Source organism: Zootoca vivipara, chromosome 12 (assembly GCF_965207765.1).
Source record: "Zootoca vivipara chromosome 12, rZooViv2.hap1.1, whole genome shotgun sequence".
NCBI classification, from domain to species: domain Eukaryota; kingdom Metazoa; phylum Chordata; class Lepidosauria; order Squamata; family Lacertidae; genus Zootoca; species Zootoca vivipara.
Window position 1 is genome coordinate 9,898,314 of NC_142595.1, and position 22,154 is coordinate 9,920,467.

General features: G+C 43.6%; 1 protein-coding gene across 2 annotated transcripts; it reads right to left on the reverse strand.

The window, feature by feature from the left end:
- Nucleotides 1–10: 10 nt before the first annotated feature.
- BECN1 (beclin 1) lies at nt 11–22,078 on the reverse strand. Of its 2 annotated transcripts, XM_035135767.3 has the most exons (13): nt 21,969–22,078; nt 19,413–19,642; nt 17,043–17,171; nt 14,838–14,905; nt 13,583–13,638; nt 12,057–12,147; nt 9,631–9,767; nt 8,890–9,084; nt 6,058–6,204; nt 3,719–3,868; nt 3,504–3,564; nt 1,886–2,028; nt 11–607 (listed from the first exon to the last, which is right to left on the reverse strand). In XM_035135767.3, exons 3-13 carry the CDS (start codon nt 17,167–17,169, stop codon nt 439–441), a joined length of 1,344 nt encoding a protein of 447 aa, XP_034991658.1. In that variant the 5' UTR covers nt 17,170–17,171; nt 19,413–19,642; nt 21,969–22,078; the 3' UTR covers nt 11–438. The 2 variants fall into 2 exon arrangements, 1 of the variants encoding a protein (XP_034991658.1); XR_015946730.1 differs by lacking the exon at nt 21,969–22,078 and having other exon boundaries at nt 1,886–2,044; nt 19,413–19,810.
- Nucleotides 22,079–22,154: the final 76 nt, after the last annotated feature.

Below are 22,154 nucleotides of genomic sequence, written 5' to 3' on the forward strand. Positions count from 1 at the left end.
TGCTGCGTTCTTCCGGAATACAAAGAGCTTTTATTTATTCTTGCATTTCCTAGGGCATCTTAGTGTAGCAACCAAACTGCAATTCTAATAACATTATAGCTTAGTAGAGTCACTACTCCAGTCTGAAAGCTGTTAAGTGCTCTTCAAGCAGGTCTCTCTTTACTGCTGTACGTGGGCCCACCCTAACTATCCAGGACCCGGTTCGCTTCTTTCCCCCAAAGCAGCAGCAGGCTGTGCCACGACAGAAATCCAACCATGCTCTCGAGTCATTTTGCTTCATATTACCTGACAATGACATCTTAAGACAAAAGTGCTTTGCAGTTTTTTTGGTCTTGTACGGTGATGATGTACTGATATCACAGGCCAAGTCCTGTTTTGGGTTTCTTTGAAACAAACTATAGACACATTATGGGATGGAGTGCGCCTCTCTTACAACAGTCATTTGTTGTAGAACTGGGAAGAGACCCAGGCTAGGCCCCACTTCAGGTTTGTCAGCATGAACTTGAGTGCTTTTGTCCACTGCTCCTCCGAGTTAAACTGAGTCTTTATGGAGTAGGACCCGCCGCTTCCACCTGTGTCTTCAATCTTGCCCTTCTCCACATCCATTCTGCAGTGGAGAAACAGAGATTCTTGTCAGGCTCCAAAACTGAAACTCCTGGCAGCTGGCACCATCACAAACCTCGAGTTTGTCAACAGAGCAAGCCCCCCACTTTTCTTCCAATATAATTATTATACTGTAAATTATAAAATGCACAGGTGATGTCGAGACTCCTGCTAAGACAACAGCCCTGTCCTCCCCTTTTTTATCACAACACTTAAAACCTTCCTTTTTATTTCAAATAAACATCACCCAAGCAGACTTGGCTAGAATGCAAAAGTGGGCAACATAGCAGGACACCTGCCATTGTGAATCTAAACAGAGATGCATTTGGTTTTAGAGGATTTCCCACAGCCTGGCAGACAATACTCTAATGATATTGCAGGTGGTTAAAGTGGCTATGAGAACAAAGTGGGGAGCTCTGAAACAGGGTTAAGTAGGCAGAATGGAGTATGGTTGTAGCATACAACAGTGGTTAGAAGACATTGCCTCCGCCATAACACCTCTTTTTAACAACTCAGGAACCCAGCTTCATAGCTTGGAGGGGCCTTCCTAAGTGAACAGTCATTGTAAGACATGAGACAAGACAAAAATGTTTTACTACTTCTATTTTGCAAGCTGGTGTAGTCATAACTTGAGGCTGTGCAAAATTACTGGCCTAGTAAGTCCCAGAAATGTTATGAACAAAACAAGCAAAAGCCAAACCTAATAGAGCAACAAATGCTCCAGGTGGGCTGCTGCTAGACTTTGCCCATCTTGCCTTGCAAAAAAATACGGTCAGCGTCCTTTTAAGACCACACAAATTATCACACTAGAGGACACTAAGAGACCATCTGCTCCAGCGCTGTTTCTAGCAACGGCTACATTTAATACTACTGTACATTGAATACTCAAGGCACTCCAGATATTTGTCGGACTACATTTCCCAGAATTCCTGACCATTGCCCATTACTGGCTGTGGAGCCGATGGGAGTTGGGAGCCGAGCAACACTGGGGGGTTCTCCATCCCCAAGCTAGGGCAACTCACAGCTCTGATGCCTCTAAGCGTGGTGGCTCTGTTGTCCAGCAACACATTCATGGACAATTGTTGCCACATTCCATTTTTAATGCCAAATGCTAATCACAAAACAGCCTGTGTCAGTGAAATGCTTAAGTTAATTGTGCTAGCATGAATGCATACATTCATTTGTCCCAGATCTCTCACTAGTCAGTTTTAGTAGGTAACTATTGTCCAGAGAAACCCGTGTCTTTCTATCCATTTTTCTGATGCAGTTATTTTTTTATTACCTGTAAGGCAAACAGAAGCGGGTCTCGCCCTTTTCCACTTCCTCTTTGAACTGTTGCACACAATCTAGGAATGCCACCATGGCATGGTCAAACTTGTTGTCCCAGAAAAATCGCAATCCTCCTGAACAGTAAAGGGGCAGCTCCTTGAAGACACAAATGCTTACACCAGAAACAAAGGGAATTACTCTGCAGCTGCCCCAAGACCTTTAGGGAGTGGCTTTGTTTTTCCAGGAAACTGGGGGCACACCATCCTTGGTTCAATCGCACCACATACCCCACAGGACTGTGGCCAGTCTTACGGTCATTCTGCCACGATTGTTTCCCTAACCAAGCCTAGGGCAGCAAGAACCAACAAGCGAGAGAAGTGCTTTACTCTAGTAGGGAGCAGCTGTTACCTATTACGAGTTTCATATTCAATAATATTTTAGAGAAAAATATTTCAGAGTCACAAAGAGCTTCTGTGACATTCTCAAATGCAGATAAAGAGCAGGGCCTGCTCCCTCAAGGGAGCCACACCCTGAATTTGGGAAAACAAGTGTCTTTTCAGTTATTTTAACCCAATCCTATATCAAAGTAAGTCCCATTAAGTTTTGCTTAGGGGACTCTTGCTCATTATTTCAGCCATGTGCTAGAGAGCATAGAGGTGCAACCCCCCCCAAAAAAGCTCCATTTTCCTGGAAGCTCACTAGGGTCAAATTAAGTTGATTGCATAGAATGAAAAATTGAAACCTGTGCTTGTGAGGTTTAGATGCAATTGCATAGAAATCCTCCACAGAAACAATGAGAAGAAAGAAATGTAAAAGAAACAGAATCAGGTGTACTCCCAAGCTGAAAATAGAGGTGTCGCCCATGAAAATAGTTTGTGTGTCTACAAACTTGTGATTTAGAGATCACTACAAACACAATACGGGACCCAGGTGGCGCTGTGGTTTACCGTAAACCACTGAGCCTAGGGCTTGCTGATCAGAAGGTCGGCAGTTTGAATCCCTGTGACGGGGTGAGCTCCCGTTGCTTGGTCCCAGCAACGAAAGCACGTCAAAATGCAAGTAGATAAATAGGAACCGCTACAGCGGGAAGGTAAACGGCGTTTTCATGTGCTGCTCTGGTTTGCCAGAAGCGGCTTTGTCATGCTGGCCACATGACCTGGAAGCTGTACGCCGGCTCCCTCGGCCAATAATGCGAGATGAGCGCGCAACCCCAGAGTCGGTCACGACTGGACCTAATGGTCAGGGGTCCCTTTACCTTTACCTTACAAACACAATAAACCAAACGATTCAGTTATCTTTCCTCAAGCCCTTTGAATCTTTTCCATGTGATTTTTTTTAAAAAAACAAACAAACTGCACTCGGAAAATCTATCAAATAAGTAATTTTATGCGAAAATAGAATTTTGGCCCAATTTTCAACACCCACCTTATTGCCACATGATTGACGGCTAAACTATTTCCCCTGTTAACACCTTGTTTCCACCAATGCTCCCCGAAATGCTTTCGCTGGATTTCTAGAGGCCTCTTTGGATTTCTGACCAGTTTATCCTGAGCCTTAACTGATGGGACACTCTATAAGACCAAAGCACCGATATGTTTAAGACTGAGATTATATGGAGCTCAAGCTCTTACCTTGGATTTGTCTGTGAGGGATTCCAAATAAGAGTGGTTCCCATATGGAATAAGGCGGTACCTGCAAGAAACAGGGAAAGTTGCATCGAGAATCCTTTTGATTCCAAGGTTTGGTATGAATCATCTAAGTAATAGGTTTATTAGACTTATTGTCTAGGCTCAATGGCCAAGAAGAGTACGGGGGATGGGGGGGATGCCAGTATTTCTGCTCCCACCTTTGAAAGGTCAGGCCCATCTTGTTGGCAAGGGCATGGAGAAGCAGCACAGTCTGCCCCCAGGCTGCGTTGATCTCGTTCCACTCCACGGGGACACTTGGAAGCCGGCCGAGGCGGAAGTTGTTTATGGTGCCAAACTGTCCACTGTGCCTACAGGCAAGAGGGAGAGTTCATTAGTCAAGACCTTGGAGGGCCAAGAGAAGACTTTGTGCAGTGATGGCCAAACTTGGCCCTCCAGCTGTTTTGGGACTACAGTTCCCATCATCCCTGACCACTGGGCCTGTTACCTAGGGATGATGGGAGTTGTAGTCCCAAAACAACTGGAGGGCCAAGTTTGGCCATCACTGGCTTAGTGTGAGTGCAGTTACTTCCCAGGCAGCTTTTTAAGGCACACCCAGGTATCTAGGAACCCAGCAGAACCTAAAAAACAAAAAAACCAGGACCCTTAACTTTGGTGGAAGAGTCCATTCCACCTACAGAATACTTGGTTGTTGTAATCTTCAGCCATCGCCCATCAACCCATGCTACATGCCTCAGAATACCAACTCTGGTGCTTTTCGGCATGCAACCACAAAGACTGCCTCCTCCTCTTCATTGGAGGAATGAAAGCTCATGATCAAAGGGCTTTTAACCCATAAAGGAGCTTCCAAGGGCAGGCTGCTGTAAGGCAGAGAGATGTGTTTGTGTAACAGAGGTTCCAGCCCTTCCGATAGGCTTAGCAGTGGAAATGGGAGAAAATGCCAAGAACTGACAGAAAAAAAATAATAATAAGGGTGGGCTATGGGAAATCATATTGTTATTTACGGAGGGAAAGCTGGTGCATGATTTTTGGAATTTAATTTTGACAAATAATAAATATTACTGAAGAAAATTGTTGGTTGGGCAAAATTAAGGTGCCTGACTATTTAAATTAAGGTGCCTGACTATTTTTGATGATACCAACATCAAGAGACTGTATACACGATATTGGCAGCATGAATAGTAATTGCTCTAAATACGGCACTCGGCACTTGGTACCGCACACTCTGGAACATGGATATAATTGATAAAATTATGAATAATTTGAGATTTTGACAAGGACTACAACCTCCAGACACTTTTAAAATCATTTGGAATTCTTTGATGACATATACAGTAGAACCATCATTTTGAAGATGAACTTCGTCACACGCCTGGCAAATCTGGAATTAAATACGGTTGTGGAATGCTCTCCTCAGGCAACTTATAATATAATAATAATAATTTATTTTTTATACCCCACCCATAACAACTACTACTACTTCTGCTAATGCTGACAGTCTTTATTGGGGCCTTGTTGTTTTAACCCATATGCAACTGTACCCATTCTACGAGCCTATTCTAGCTTTGTTTTTCACCTCTTAATTTCCAACGGTGGTTGTATATTTTTTAAAATACATTGTTTTAATTTTATTTTTTTATTTTGACAAAAGAACAATCATAAATAAAAAAGAATAAAAACATGCACCCCACCACCAGGGCCGTTCCGTTGTAACTACCCAACCTCCCAAAATTTCAACATCTCTCGCGATGGGTTTGACCCCTATCCATTTTAACAGTGCAAATTCTACAAACTTTGCTATAATTGTCCTCTCCGTTTTATATACGTTTTTTTTAAAAAAAATGAAATAAAAGAAAACTTTCCTGAAAATAAAGAAATATATCCAGAAACATATACGTTTCACTTTTATTACACCTGTTTTGCAAAAGTCCATGAAAGAATCTGAACACCATAGTTTAAAACTACTGCTAGAGGACAAGAACCCCAAGACTACATTAAATGTAGCCAAATTCTGTGTGTCTGCAATCAATCGCAGGAAGCAAGTGGTATCCCATAATGATCAAATCCCTAAATGTTAACTACAGGGGGTACGCTAACAATTAATTTTAATTTTTATATTTAAATCCTTGTTATATTCATACTGTCCTCTGTATTTTTGATATGTTTTATGATCTGTGATATTGTGCGTGTTGATGCTGGTCTGCGACCGTATTAATAAATTCATTCATTCATTCTATCCAGAAACAAAGAGTCTCCACCAAGCCTCTCTCATTCACTATGGCTATGATATCTGACAGCAGCAGTTAACTAGAAAGCAGAAAACAACAACACAACAGACAGCCTGGTTAACTGCTACCATGGATGCAAGCATCTGGAGAGAGTTTAAAGACTTGTTGCTCTCTCTAACGCTGACCAGAAAACCTGGAATTCAGCCATGGAGAGGATCTTGCATGGCCAAATAAGGCCGTCTCCCCCCACCCCGACTCTGCTACAGCTGCCCCATCGCATTCCCCCAGTCCAACCAGCCTCCTGGTCTTACCAGATATGGAAGGTGGCATTAAAGACATTGGTTTTCTTCAGCTTGTCCAACTGCATCTGGGCATAGCGCATTTGATTATCCACACTTTTCAGTTCGTCGTCCAGCTCTAGTTGTTGCCTCTTGAATTCGCTGTACTCTTTCTGGTACCTGCGCATGGTGGTGGTGATGGGGGGGGGCATTAGGGAGACAAGGTTACACTCACCTGTGACCCAGGACACACTATCCCTCCCCAAAATACGGTGCGCAATGAAATTGGACCAGCGGCATGCAGGAAAACAAGATCTCTGTTCTCAGGAGGGAGGGGAGAATTAAGATTTAATCGGAATAAGATGAGGTTAAAAGATGGATGGAGGGAGGGGATTTCTGGTCTGGAGCATTGCAAAGCTGCCTGCCTGCCCCTCGAAAACAACAAAGATATTTGACGAACTGTTACAGTCAAATGAAAAGGTGGGCAGGGTTCGAATTATGAGCAGCGGAATGAAAACAATGATAAGTGAAATAGAGAACTGTGCTGCACGTTGAATGAAAAATATATATGAAAATGATGTATCGATAGTATTTGCCTCCCAGTAAGTTAGTGAAAATGTATAAGACGGGTACAAATATATGCTGGAACTGCAAACAATAAGAAGGCACCTTTTATCATATGTGGTGGTCCTGTAAGGTAATGAAAGCATTCTGGGAAATGATATATAATGAACTGGGGAAAATGTTTAAATTATGGTAACCTTTATAAAAATAAACATAAAAACCCAGAGGCTTTTTTTAGTAGGAATTGTAAGTGCTGATATTCCAAGGAAGCAGAAAGGACTCCTTATGTATGCAACGACAGCTGCAAGGATGCTATTGGCCCAGAGAAGGAAATAAGATAAAGTCGCTACCAGAGAGCAATGGCAAGTTAAACTGTTGGATTACGCTGAAATGGCAAAACCGACCGGAAAGCTCGGGAACCAGGAAGACCAAAACTTCAAGAAAGAATGGGGGAAATTTATAATTTATCTTGGAGACCATTGTAAGCAGATGAAAACACTAGCGGGATTGCAGTAACACTTGTAACGTAGCAAGAACTATGAATACGATGGAGTTATACAAAACATGGGCTATTGAAAAAGATGCAGCAGGAAAGGTTTGATAATGGGACCCATGGAGGGGAAGAAGGTGGGAAGTCCAGAGATTCAGAGGAACCTCTTAAACTGTTGATCTGTATGGTTGTATTGTTATCATTTTGTATATGTAAAATCAAATAAAAATTATTTCAAAAAAAGAAGGGGGGAAATAGAGAATTTTATTAGATAAAAGTATGTCATATAAAGCACTAGATGTAAGGAATAAAAACATCGTGGGAGTAAGGGTGGGGGGGCCAAAATTTAAGAAAACCACATATTGAAATGTAAGATAATTGGTAAAACCTGTGAAAATCAAAATTAAATAAAAATAATGTCATTAAAAAGGCACAAAGGCAACAATGGGTTTAGCTATTTGGGACCGTGAACTAGTTTACTCATTTCCCGAGTTACCCGTGAGGCCTTATAACAGGGTGGCTTTGATTTAAATCAAATCGATTTAAATCACGAATTAAATCACTAGTCAGCAAGACTCGGTTGAAATCTTTTTTTTTTTTTTTACAGAAAGACTCATTCTTGCTGGTATAATCTTAATATTTACAACCATATGAAGCTTTCCTTTTTGGAATAATAAATTTTCAGAGTAGTTTTTACAGTTATATGAAAAATTTCTGATTTGGTTATACTATTAGAAATACATAGACAGATAATTATGAAATTATTGTTTATATTTGGACAACTTTTCTGCTGTACTTTATTGGAAGGAGAAGAACAATCATTTCCTTAATAACAATTTATTTAACTAAAACAAGAACATATAGGATATGTATCCATGTTTGTTAACTGATGCGGTTAAACGATTTAAAAAACAACAGACTTGAGTCTTAGCGCACATGAAAAACTTTTTAAAAATCCTGATTTCCTGATGAATAGCCTTTGGACTATAATGTAACTTAAATAGAAAAATATATTTAAAAAGATTTTTCCTCCCAAAGCATTGTATTTTAAATCTAAAAAATCCAACTTTTTTGATTTTTTAAAAAAAATAAAAATCATTGATTTTTATCCACCCTGCCTTATAACATCCACTTGAACCTTACTATAAAAAGGTAAAGGTACCCCTGACCATTAGGTCCAGTCGCGGACGACTCTGGGGTTGCGCGCACATCTCGCTTTATTGGCCGAGGGAGCCGGTGTACAGCTTCCGGGTCATGTGGCCAGCATGACTCAGCCGCTTCTGGCGAGCCAGAACAGCGCATGGAAATGCCGTTTACCTTCCCACCGGAGCAGTCCCTATTTAACTACTTGCACTTTGACGTGCTTTCGAACTGCTAGGTGGGCAGGAGCTGGGACCGAGCAACGGGAGCTCACCCCGTCATGGGGATTTGAACCGCCGACCTTCTGATTGGCAAGCCCTAGGCTCTGTGGTTTAACCCACAGCGCCACCCGCGTCCCAAACCTTACCACAGCAAAGCGTCGCCTCATGGGTAGGAGGCTAAAGCTCATATGGAATGCAATAGAGCCAGCATAAGGCCTAAGTAAAGAGACAAAGGTGGTGGTGGGGAGATTAGCAGAGATGCAGAGATAGGGATCCCACACAAGATATTCAAGAAGAGGGGAGATGCTTCTTTTGCATACGTGGTCTGGACAGAAGTGGGGATGGGAAGCAATGGAAAGAGGTGAAGACAGATGTGGGGTTCAGCAACAGGTTTAGCCAGGAAGAGGCAAGCCTTCGAGATGCTAACGGTTGCAAGAGCCGAATACTCACTCAGCTTCCTCGTGATCCAGCCTCTCCGCCTCAGCCCTGACCTTCTCAAAGTCTTCAGCCATGGTTTTCCGCTTCTGCTCCACCCCTTCCAGCTCCTCAATCAGCCTCTCCTCCTCAAGAGCAAATTCCTTCAGCTCTAGCTGCAACTTCTCCTTATCGTCTTCATTCATCTGCTCCAGGATTTCCAGGCACCTCCTGCAGACAACCGCAAGGCAGAAGCGATTTAGGGGGAGGCAAGGAGCTAGGCCCAGAACTACAGCACTGCCTTGTCTTGCTCCCGAGCCACGACGAAACCGAGGCAGAACCCGCTCCGTGTCGTTATCTCCACGGTCATCGTGGATGTTTATCTGCTTCCTTTTAAAAAGGAAGCCGAGACTCGCACGACAGGGCTGTGAAACCAAGGTAGGTTCTCGAACTTAATCCGTTCCAGGAGTCCGTTCGACTCCCAAAACGGTTCAAAAAACCAAGGCGCTGCTTCCAATTGGCTGCAGGAGCTTCCTGCACCCAATCGGAAGCCGCGTTGGACGTTCGGCTTCCGAAAAACATCCGCAAACAAGAACGCTCGCTTCCAGGTTTGCGGCATTCGGGAGCCAAGCCGCTCGGGAACCAAGGTACCACTGTACTGCCTCCTTCAGTGGAAATGACTTATGGGAACAGAAGCAAAGTTCCTCTGCTGCAAGAAACATTGTATAGACTAGAGTGGCCTTTTTGCAGTGTTCCTGAACTTTCATTCTCACTCACTTGTAGTTCTGACATTCATTCTCTGTGATGTTGAGCTGTGTATCCAACTGGTCCAGAAGGGTATCAGTGCATTCTTCACAAAGAGGATGATCCACATCTGTCTGGCCAGACATGATGTCAAACAGGTCCCCTGTAACCTGGAGCAACGGAGATCACTTTTTAAAAAGAAAAGGTGTGTGGGGGGGGACCCATCGAGCTAAGCTGATATCTTGTGTTATATATACACACTAGGGCAGTTCATTAAAAAAATTTTTTAAAATGCTTGCTCCAAAGGTCTTATCTTACAACACTAGGGATTATATAGCTACATCTGAAATTTCATGCATATCAGTTAATATCTTGACCCTGCTCCACTGAATTGAAATTTCAGCCTTCACGACATAGGAAAACGGCCAAGTAAACAGCTATTTGATCTAGGAGTCTTGGTAGACCACAAACTTGACATGAGTCAGCAGTGTGATGCAGCAGCTAAAAAAGCCAATGCAATTCTGGGCTGCATCAATAGGAGTATAGCGTCTAGATCAAGGGAAGTAATAGTACCACTGTATTCTGCTCTGGTCAGTCCTCACCTGGAGAACTGTGTCCAGTTCTGGGCACCACAGTTCAAGGAGGATACTGACAAGCTGGAACGTGTCCAGAGGAGGGCAACCAAAATGGTCAAAGGCCTGGAAACAATGCCTTATGAGGAACGGCTTAGGGAGCTGGGTATGTTTAGCCTGGAGAAGAGAAGGTTAAGGGGTGATATGATAGCCATGTTCAAATATATGAAAGGATGTCATATGGAGGAGGGAGAAAGATTGTTTTCTGCTGCTCCAGAGAAGCGTACACGGAGCAATGGATTCAAGCTACAAGAAAGAAGATTCCACCTAAACATTAGGAAGAACTTCCTGACAGCAAGAGCTGTTCGGCAGTGGAATTTGCTACCAAGGAGTGTGGTGGAGTCTCCTTCTTTGGAGGTCTTTAAGCAGAGGCTTGACAGCCATATGTCAAGACTGCTTTGATGATGTTTCCTGCTTGGCAGGGGGTTGGACTGGATGGCCCTTGTGGTCTCTTCCAACTCTATGATTCTATGATTCTATTTTCGTGGAGGAGGGTCAAGATATTAACTGATATGCATGAAATTTCAGATATAGCTATATAATCCCTAGTGTAGTAAGAGAAGACCTTTGGAGCAGGCATTTTTTAAAAAAGTTTTTTTATGAACTGCCCTAATACACACACATATAGACACACAAGTATTTGGGCTACATTTGATGACATTTAGACTATGGCATTACTGAGAGGAGGAGAGAGGGGGAGAGAGAGGGAGGGAGAGAGAAGCTGGTCACAAGACTGAGAGTAATATAACCTAAAGCTAGAAATTGATGAAAAGCTACCATATTTTAGACTTTTTGACAAAAGAAGAAGGTTGGGTCAGGGATGGAAATGTGGAGAAAAAAAACTTCTAGCAGAACAGCATGAAAAATGCTATTTTAAGTACAGCTAAAAATGTTCATGGGGTGCTTATATTAAATGATATAAATAATGGTAGTAATAAAAATTGACAGGAATAATTGTTTTATCTCTATTTCCTTTGTTCCTTCTTTCTTTCTTTCCTTATTCTTTTGATAAGTTGCTTTTTTATTATTTTTGTCATAAATGTGTTTGGATTTTACTGTTTAATATGTTAAAAACCCTTAATAAAAATGATTTTTTAAAAATATGTTCACACTACCTTTCAGGGGGGAAATCCCTCAGAGGGAGGATTACCGAAAAACATAAAAACTACCACACACCACGGCAGTAAAATGTCATTATTTAAAACAGCAGCTAAAAGAATTCCCAGAAGAAGTCCAGTGAGGCAACCCTTACAATGAATAAATAACCAAAACCTTAAGAACATAATTTGAACCCAGCAGTAAAACTATCAACAATACAAGGTGCATTCATGTACTAAAAAATGGCATCTTGCCTAAAAGCAATTTGAAAGAGATGAGTCTTCAAAGTCCATCTGGAAGCCAGGACCAATGGGGAGAAGCCATATACAGTGGTACCTCAGTTTAAGAACAGTCCAGTTTAAGAACGATTTGGTTTACAAACTCTGCAAACCCGGAACAGTGTCTTGGTTTGAGAACTTTAGCTTGGTTTAAGAACGGAATCCGAACGGTGGAAGGGCACCGGCGTCAGGAGGCCTCATTAGGGAAAGCGCACCTCGGTTTCAGAACGGTTTTGGTTTAAGAACGGACTTCTGGAACGGATTCAGTTCATAAATCGAGGTACCACTGTATCTCTTGGGAGGAAGATTCGCTAACGAGGATCCACCGCAGCTTGGGCTTAGTAAAGAGAACTGAATTAGCGGTAGCTGAATGATGCACTTCAAGATGCCCAAATATCTCCAAGGTTTCCCTAAAGATGTATAGCGTACACAAGGATGAGGGACAACTTGCCTTGAGTCTTCTGCTGAGGTTTTCCATCGTGCCTCCATCAGAGGCCTCTCCAATGAGAGTGAAGCTGTTGGCACTTTCTGTTGACATCATCCTGGAAGAAACAGGATGGTTTCGCTATGACGTGCATCCCACAGATGTTTACCCAAAACTCAAGAGATGCTTAGTTACTCCAATTCAACCTTGAGTCCCACATGTTCCTCTGTAATTTTTAAACAAACAGGTCTTACTTCTGTATTCAATGAGTGAATGCAGAGGAAGTGTTTGCTCAACGTTTAAGCACATAACAATCTTTAGTTTGTGGCCTCAAGCTGCTAGAGAGAAGACTGTCAAGATATATATTTTATCCCCAACTCTCATCCATGCAAGTCTTTAGGTCTGCCCAACCCCTAGGAATCCCTTGGGATCAGTGTTCGAAATGCCCATTTTCCTGGACGCATTTTGCAACAGGAAATTTCTTTAGCGCGAGCAGTTTCTGAGCTCTGGGCACAGTACCGTGCTTAATATTTCAGATTAAAACTGAAGAGTGGAAGGACAGGAGGACCTTTTTCTGCCTCCAGCTACTCCCTGAAGACTGGAGAAGAGACCCTCTTAAGAATATTAGGGGGTGGGCAGGGGAAGGACAAGAGCATGTGGAAAATGAACATAATATTTTAGCTGCAGTTCATTCATTTTCAGCTTTGTATTCTTGTTATTTAAAAAGCGCACCTAGGCATTCCGTTGCTGCGCCCATAACCTAGGTTTAAGGTGCCATTTAGCTCCCAGCTTTCATATCTCAGTTTCTAACAGTGTTTGGGATCATCTTGAGGGAACTGCAGATTTCTGCCCCAAATCTGTCCATTACAGTGTTCCTCAACCTTGGGCCTCCAGCTGTTTTGGAACTACAACTCCCATCAACCTGAGCTAGCAGGACCAGTGGCTGGGGATGATGGGAGTTGTAGTCCCAAAACAGCTGGAGGCCCAAGGTTGAGGAACACTGCATTAGGAGACTGTTTTCCTTCTCTACCAGTGTGCAGCTTGACCACCTTACACAAGCCTTAAGTAAACGCTTTGTAAGAAAGTTTGGCAGTGTACTTGCTCTCATCTTGTGGAAATCCATGGTCAGAACATCATCCCTGGAAGGAGTTGGTGGTAGGATGGAACTGGTTCACAGTATAGGCAGAGGGGGGAAGCAACCAGACCCCAACTTGCTCTTTGAATCCTTCCAAGCTTATAAGCTCAAGTTCCGGAGTTCCTTCTCAGTTTATAACAGGGCAATTTGAAGCTGATAAAAGTATTGGAGCATATGCAGAGATACAACTGAAATTGACGGCCAGGACAGTGGGCCCTCTGGATATGAATTTAATTCATTCCGGGGGTCCGGGCGCACCCTGAAAAAATTGTACCCAGAGGCGCCCTTCTGTGCACGGTGCGATTGAGGGTATGAAAATTCAGTAGTCCCAACAAGGCTAGGCTGCTGCACAGTTGGGGCATTTGCAAGCTCTGAAAGGGGGCATTTTCAGGGCGCGAACACAACTCCTAGTCAATACCTGGCTGGGGGGATGAATCTTCGGGACACGCCATCCTGGCGGTTCTCGACAAATTCCTGAGAAAGGAAAGTCAGCATCAGTCCACACCCAACAGAGAGCATCATCCACACCCAAATGTGCCCACTAGAAAGCTAGTCAATATGCCCTTGGCAGAGTCTTTCAGACACAGCCAGAAGTCCCGCAAGATGCATCTATGAATCGCACCAGCCCATCAACCGTTTTATTGGCCCACCCACTTACATGTACTAGTAGTACATCACAAGGCAAGCTAAGAAGCAGGTCTGATAAATAAACATTTGCAACCTTATTTACAGAGAACAAGAAATATAGTTAGTGATAACAGAACATTATGTATAAACAGGAGAATAATAATAATCATTATTATTTTGTTTATACCCAACCTTCCCCAGCCAAGACCGGGCTCAGGGCGGCTAACATCAGGTATAAAAACAATTGATTAAAATACAACTTAAAAACAGGATTAAAATACAACTTAAAATGCAGCCTCATTTCAGTGGAAGCCCAGAATCAAATCTGTTTTGGGGGGAGAAAACGTCAAATCTTCACCAAGGCCAACTACAGTGGTACCTCTACTTACGAATTTAATGCGTTCTGAACGCACATTTGGAAGTAGAAAAAATTTGTAAGTCGAATCCCATAGGAATGCATTGGGAGAAAAAATTTGTAAGTCGAAGCAACCCTATCTAAAAATTCGTAAGTAGAAAAAATCCTATCTAAACTGCATCCAAGATGGCGGAGAGAGCTCTATTCGTAAGTAGAAACATTCGTTAGTAGAGTTATTCGTAAGTAGAGGTACCACTGTAACCAGGCTGGTCCTACGTGGGCCAGGAAAGAAAAGCCAGGGAAGTCCCCAATAGGGGTTCCATCACAGAAGGAAAAGGAAAGAGGGGGAGGGGATCAGGCCGATTCCAAGCCAAAGGCCAGGCGGAACAACTCTGTCTTACAGGCCCTGCGGAAAGAAATCAGATCCCGCAGAACGTAACATTTGGTGTAATAAACCAGAAATGGAAGTTGGGGGAAGTCAACAGGGAGGGGGAAACTAGATAATGGATTTTAAATGATGATATTGAATATCTGTTATGAGAAAAGAAAATCAATAAAAAATATATTTTTTAAAAAAACAAGAAGAAGCAGGTCTGATAAGGAATGTTTCCTTCTTGGCACATAACTTATTAGGAGCTGGTGGCAAACTGCCTTAGCTTTATTATAAGGGAGTCAGATCCAAATTCCTTACCTCTGTAAGTGTAGTCTCTTCCTCATGGGGGTCTCCAAGTTTTGCCGGCGCAGTAGTAAGTAGAGGAGCTAGACAAAAGACAAATGAAATAATTGACAAGGGCAAACCTTTACTAATGTGTGGGGCTCCTGTGTATGTGAAGTGTAAGGAACCTTTGGCCCTCCAGCCCTCCAGATGTTACTAAATCCCAGTACGTTTCCGAGCGCAATTCAAAGTGTTGGTGCTGACCTTTAAAGCCCTAAATGGCCTCGGTCCAGTATACCTGAAGGAGCGTCTCCACCTCCATCATTCTGCCCGGACACTGAGGTCCAGCACCGAGGGCCTTCTGGCGGTTCCCTCGTTGCGAGAAGCCAAGTTGCAGGGAACCAGGCAGAGGGCCTTCTCGGTGGTGGCGCCTGCCCTGTGGAACGCCCTCCCAACAGATGTCAAAGAGGAAAACAACTACCAGACTTTTAGAAGACATCTGAAGGGAGGCTTTTAATGTTTAATAGATTACTGTGTTTTATTTTTCTGTTGGAAGCCGCCCAGATTGGCTGGGGAAACCCAGCCAGATGGGCGGGGTATAAATAATAAATTATTTATTATTATTATTATTATTATTATTATTATTATTATTATTATTATACGACTCCCCTCATTCCTGGCCATTGACCAAACTTGCTTGGACTGATGGGAGCTGTAGTTCAGTAACACCTGAAGGGACAAAGGTTCCCCACGCCAGGTATATGGGAACAAGCTGTAAGGGTTCAGTAGCAACAGAAAAGTACACTATACTAGAGATTTGGGGGGGGGGGGCAGAAAGGTGTGTGGAATATTCAAACTATATCAAACTGGTTTTTCCCCAATTTTTCCGGGGGAAATAGGGGGGGACGGTTCCCCCCAATTTATCCAGGTTTTTTCCAGGCCTTCCCATCTCTGCGCTACACATGCAGTTACTTCCATAGTCTTGACAATGATAACAATAATATATACTTATACTCCACTCTTCTACTAAAAATACCCAGAGCAGCAAACATATATAACCCAATCAAAATGCAGACAACCTTTAGAAGAAACAAAGCACAAACCTAGCAACAGCAAGAGTAAAAAAAATGTTCTGCATTAAAATGAGCAGGAATAAGCCTAGACACTATGCAGCAGGAAGCCTAATGAAACCAAAGCTTCTTCCATTTCTGGCAAAAGGTACACAAAGAGAGGGCCTGATGAACGCCAACTTTAAGGGTGATCTAGTAGTTGCAAGCCCTGTCTCCTGCAATCCCCTGCCAAATCTCCCAAGACAGAACTAATGACGACAGGTTCTGCAGTCAGTGATGGGGATTTTCCAGCAAAAAAATCTTATGCAAAATAGTAACTGAAAAATCAGTTTGCATTTTTTAAAAAATTTCTTGATGCCCTACACAGTGATTCAATTCAGCAGGTTTATTTTACTTGCGTTTAGTAAGCAAAGCTAAAGCCTGCAGCAAGCTTGCCTCGTGCTGTAGTTTCCGAAACAGAAAAAATTCTGCAGAGAAATAAAGCTGGGAAACTTTTTCAGCAAACTTTTTCAACAGGGGGCCAGTCCACTGTCCCTCAAACCTTGGGGGGGGGGGGTTGGCCCAAATTTTTTTTGGGGGGGGGAATGAACGAATTCCTATGCCCCACAAATAACCCAGAGATGCATTTTACATAAAAATACACATTCGACTCATGTAAAAACACGCCGATTCCCGGACCGTCTATGGGCCAAATTTAGAAGGTGATTGGGCCAGATCCGGCCCCCGGGCCTTAGTTTGCCTACCCATGAATTAGAGCAAACTTTTTCAGCAGGGGGCCGGTCCACAGTCCCTCGGACCTTGTGGGGGGCCGGACTATTTTTTTGCGGGGGGATGAATGAATTCTTATGCCCCACAAATAACCCAGAGATGCATTTTAAATAAAAGGACACATACTACTCATGTAAAAACATGCTGATTCATGGACTGTCTGCGGGCCAGACTGAGAATGCGACTGGGCCGGATCCAGCCCCCAGGCCTTAGTTTGCCTACCCATCATAGCTGCCAAGTTTTCCCTTTTCTCGCGAGGAAGCCTATTCAGCATAAGGGAAAATCCCTGTAAAAAAGGGATAACTTGGCAGCTATGCTACCCATGCCTTAAAATACAGCTCAGCCTGGTTGGCGTCTATGGCCTGTATTCCCCGCTGTCTTTCTTCACCATTCCTTTTCTTACCTGTCAGTTCTTGGATGGTGACTTTATCAAGGACCTTGAAAGACGTGTCCAGTTTAAGGGGTTGGCTGCAGCGCTGGCAAACAAAGCTGACCTGTGTGGTGGAGGCAGGTGATTTTGACCCATCCATTCCTGCAAGGAGAACAATGACCTCAGAAGTTGTGTCTGGGGCTTCCAGCACTGCCTACGTGGGCACACATTTATAAAAGAATACCTTATAGTTCAGGTGAGAGACATTTCAGGTGTAACCAGCAAAGGCACCAGTCGCAACTCTGAATAAGGTAAAGGGACCCCTGACCATTAGGTGCAGTCGTGACCGACTCTGGGGTTGCGTGCTCATCTCGCATTATTGGCCGAGGGAGCCGGCGTATAGCTTCCAGGTCATGTGGCCAGCATGACAAAGCCGCTTCTGGCAAACTAGAGCAGCACATGGAAACGCCGTTTACCTTCCCGCTGTAGCGGTTCCTATTTATCTACTTGCATTTTGATGTGCTTTCGAACTGCTAGGTTGGCAGGAGCTGGGACCAAGCAACGGGAGCTCACCCCGTTGCAGGGATTCGAACTGCCAACCTTCTGGTCAGCAAGCCCTAGGCTCAGTGGTTTAACCCACAGCGCCACCTGGGTCCCACCTGAATAAGGTAGAGGACCCAATATTAATCATATTAATCACTTTACACAGGGCTGGATTTAAGTTTGATGAGGCCCTAAGCTACTGAAGGTAATGGGGCACTTCATATGTCCAGCTTGTTGCTTTTGTCCATGGAGTTTTCTTGGCAGGGATACTGGAGTGGCTTGCCGGTTCCTGCTCCCATGGACTGCAAGAAGATCAAACCTATCCATTCTGAAGGAAATCATCCCTGAGTGCTCACTGGAAGGACAGATCCTGAAGTTGAGGCTCCAATACTTTGGCCACCTGATGAGAAGAGAAGACTCCCTGGAAAAGACCCTGATGTTGGGAAAGATGGAGGGCACAAGGAGAAGGGGACGACAGAGGACAAGATGGTTGGACAGTGTTCTCGAAGCTACGAACATGAGTTTGACCAAACTGCGGGAGGCAGTGCAAGACAGGAGTGCCTGGCGTGCTCTGGTCCATGGGGTCACGAAGAGTCAGACATGACTAAACAACAACAACAACATGTCCAGCTGTCCTTTGTCAACAACAAATTGTCGCTGTTTTTTGTGTTGAATATATGCTATATGGTAATTTATGGACCTAACAGGTATCTAAAGCCATTTGCACCTAATTAAATATGTATTTTATCAAAGTAATTGTTGAACTGAAGTACAATTATGAAGAAGTATGCAGGTTTTTTTCCCCTTTAATTTTTGGGGGGGCCCCCAAGAGAGTGGGCCCCTAAGCTATAACTTGTTTAGCTTATACGTAAATCCGGCACTGACTTTAAGGAAACTGGAGTTGCCACTGTTTTTTGCGGGGGGAGGGGGTGGCAGTTAAAAACAAACTAAGCTAGACCAAACAGGTCAAACAGGCCAAAATGACAGGTTTACTACGCACTCCTAAAAATATTTACTACTTATGAGTTCCACTCAGTTCAGGGGAATCTACTCCCTGAACAAATACGGTATATGCAGAGGAACAGAGCAGCAGTAAGTTGTGTTTACTATTCTCTCAAAGACCAGGGTGTTGCTTAAGAGTGAAACATAGTGAAGTGGATAGGCTGTGGCCACAGTTCACAGAATAGTAGAATTGTAGAGCTGAAAGGGACCCCGAGGGTCATCTAGCCCAACCCCCTGCAATGCAGTTACTCGGGAGATAAGCCCTGTTGAGTTCAATGGGGTGGTGTTGCCCTTATAATGCAGATCAGGAATGCATGCCCAGCCAGTTCCTAAATACCTGTGCTGGAATTAGGGCACTGTGGCGATTCACCTGCATGGGGCGCTGAGCCAAATGGGGACAAAATATGACAACAAACAACAACAACAACAACAACAAAACAATACTAATACCTCCTATATTTACACAGGTACCTAATGAGATCCGGAAAATTCTGGATGTATGGCAATCCTATTGGTTGCATTTGTTATAATTGATTTTAGTGCTTTTATACTGTTTTCGTAGGTCACTTTGGGTCGCCTTTGTTATGAAAGCAACATAATAGTAATAGTAATCATAATCATAATAATACTGTACCTCCTATATTTTACAAAGGTACCTAATGAGATCCATTAAAAAAGCAACGGTGCCGAAAAGAAATACTGTGAAACTATGGGACCAATTTCAGGTGCACATCAGGTGCACGCTTGTTTCATAGGATTTCCAAGGCACATTTATTTTAAGGCATTTTCACTTATTTTTTGCATTTAATTTTAAAGGAGCTCCCTTCCCCGGGAAGCCGGTTGGCGAGCGATACTCACTTCCCTCGAGCAACGAGAATTGCTGGAACAGGTAGGCAGCGAGTTCCCCGCTTTTTCCTTGGACCTAGAGTCCCTTCTCTGCTTCTTTCTTTCTTTCCTTCCTCCTTTACTCCTTCCTTCCTTCCTTTCTGTTGGGGCTCGTCTTTCCACCCGAATCCCTTCGGATCAGGTCCGGGCTCCTTGCAAAAGCTTTCTCTTCCGGGGAAGGCGGAGGCCCCGGCCCGACGTCACTGGGAGGATTGCAGGGCAAAAATAAATATATATATATAAACCAACAATTAAAAACCGCAAGCGCCGCCCCCCCTCCGTCATCTCCACGGCAACCCCGGGGCCCGGGCGCCTCGTGCGCGCGCGCCTGCTGCGCTTGCAGCCCGCGATGCATTGCAGGGTGCCTTTTCGCGCGCAATAGGCCGCTCGCGCGCAACTTGAATTGCGCGTGAAGTTTGATCCAAAAGGCCAAACGCGGCCCCCTAGTTATTACCCCCTTCTTCCCCCCCCCCTTCATATTTATGTTGTTGTGAACCGCCGTGTGTGAGCTTAGGAGGAAGGGCGGTATACCAAATTAATAGGGAGTAATAAGAATTGCAAATTTTGGGGGTGGGGTGGGGAAAAGAGGGCTGTGTTGCTGAGAAAGAATGGTGTCTTCCCACAACCCTGCACTGTGGGCCACTGTTGCTCTTCCCGTGTTTTAAGGCTGTGAAGTGATAATGAATAATGCAAATAATAATAATACAGTATAATAATTTATTATTTATACCCCGCCCATCTGGCTGGGTTTCCCTAGCCACTCTGGGCTTCTCCCAATCGAACATTAAAAACAGTACAGCATTAAACATTAAAAACTTGCCTGAACAGGGCTGCCTTCAGATAATAATAATAGTATGATAATAATCTTAATAATGATCTTACGGTAAAATAGGGACCGATTTGACCACCGATTACGGGCAGATTTCGAAAAACTGGCTCGAGATGTCCGCTTTTGAAGCTGCATTTAAGGAAGAGAGGTTCAGTCTTCCTCTAGCTGTCATTAAAATATTTGCCTGTTCTGGTTCATAGCAAACATGATAGGAGCTTTTATGAACTTCATAGCTCTAGGAGGTGGTAGTTGTGTTATATATTTTGTTTTTATACTGTAAACTACCCTGTGTTCTTCAGATGAAAGGTGGAATGTAAATTTAATTAATAATAATTTTGTGGTCATTAGGTCATTAGAGATCATGGGAGGTTGAACTACCCTATTTTGGGGAGTAAGACCAACTGGGGCTCACTTCCAAGTAAACAAGCATAGGATTGAACTGTGAGACTGGCAAATCACTCTTAATAAAGGCCACAAGAAGTGTCATCTTTTCAGTCTTTATTGGGGAGATACACCATCAAATTCACAGAAAAAATGTTCCAAGTAAATAAGTAAACAGCCCCTTTCTTTTTCTAATGAATTCATTCTGGCATTGTGTGTGTGTCCTCCCAAGGTTTATGTGGGGTTTTGCAGTCAAATTTGTGATTTTGGCTGCAAACCCCTTATTCATATGCTTTTAACTTTTGTATGTTTTAAAGCTGCCAACCTAGCAGTTCGAAAGCACATCAAAATGCAAGTAGATAAATAGGAACCGCTACAGCGGGAAGGTAAAGGCGTTTACACGTGCTGCTCTGGTTTGCCAGAAGCGGCTTTGTCATGCTGGCCACATGACCTGGAAGCTGTACACCAGCTCCCTCGGCCAATAATGCGAGATGAGCACGCAACCCCAGAGCCGGTCACGACTGGACCTACGTTTTAAAGCAGGGCAGTAAATTTTTCTCCGTTTTGCCGTTTTTATCTTTTTATAAACCAGTTTGAGAATTTATTTATTTATTTTTACAATCAAGTGCCATGCAATTTTTATGAAATACATAAATAAAATAGAGGATGGAGCAAGCTTGTTTTATCCTGCTCTGGAGGGTAGGACTCGAACCAAGGGCTTCAAGCTCCAAGAAAGGAGATTCCAGCTAAACATCAGGAAGAACTTTCTGGCAGTAAGAGCAGTTAAACAGTGGGAGACTCCCACAAGAGGTGGTAGACTCTCTTTCATTTGAGGTTTTTAAGCAGAGGTTAGACAGCCATCTGTCATGGATGCTTTAGCTGAATTCCTGCATTGGGGGTGGACTAGATGACCCTTGGGTCCCTTCCAGCTCTGTATTTCTAGGATTCATATATACTGTATTGCATTCTTACAGGGAACCAGGCAGAGGGCCTTCTTGGTAGTGGCGCCCGCCCTGCGGAACGCCCTCCCCTCAGATGTCAAGGAAATAATCCGACTTTTAGAAGACATCTGAAGGCAGCCCTGTTTAGGGAAGTTTTAATGTTTGAAGTTTTATTCTGTTTTCAATGTTCAGTTGAAAGCCGCCCAGAGTGGCTGGAGAAACAGCCAGATGGGCGGGGTAGAAATAAATAAATAACAACAACAACAATATATTATTATTATTATTATTATTATTATTATTATTATTATTATTATTATTATATATGTATAATATTAATTTATCATCATCATCATTATTAGCTTTGAATCACGCCGGCACCATTTATCACGGCATCAGTTTCCCCGCGCGCTCATTCCCGTTTCTTCGTAACTCCTATCAGGCTCCGCCCACGCTGCCCGGAAGCTGCTTGTCCAGCTCGTGCCTCAATTGCCCCGGATGAGGCGGGAGAGCGGAAAACAAAAGACACGAGCGGTGTGGGGGGGATCACGTGGGAAGGTGGAGGCG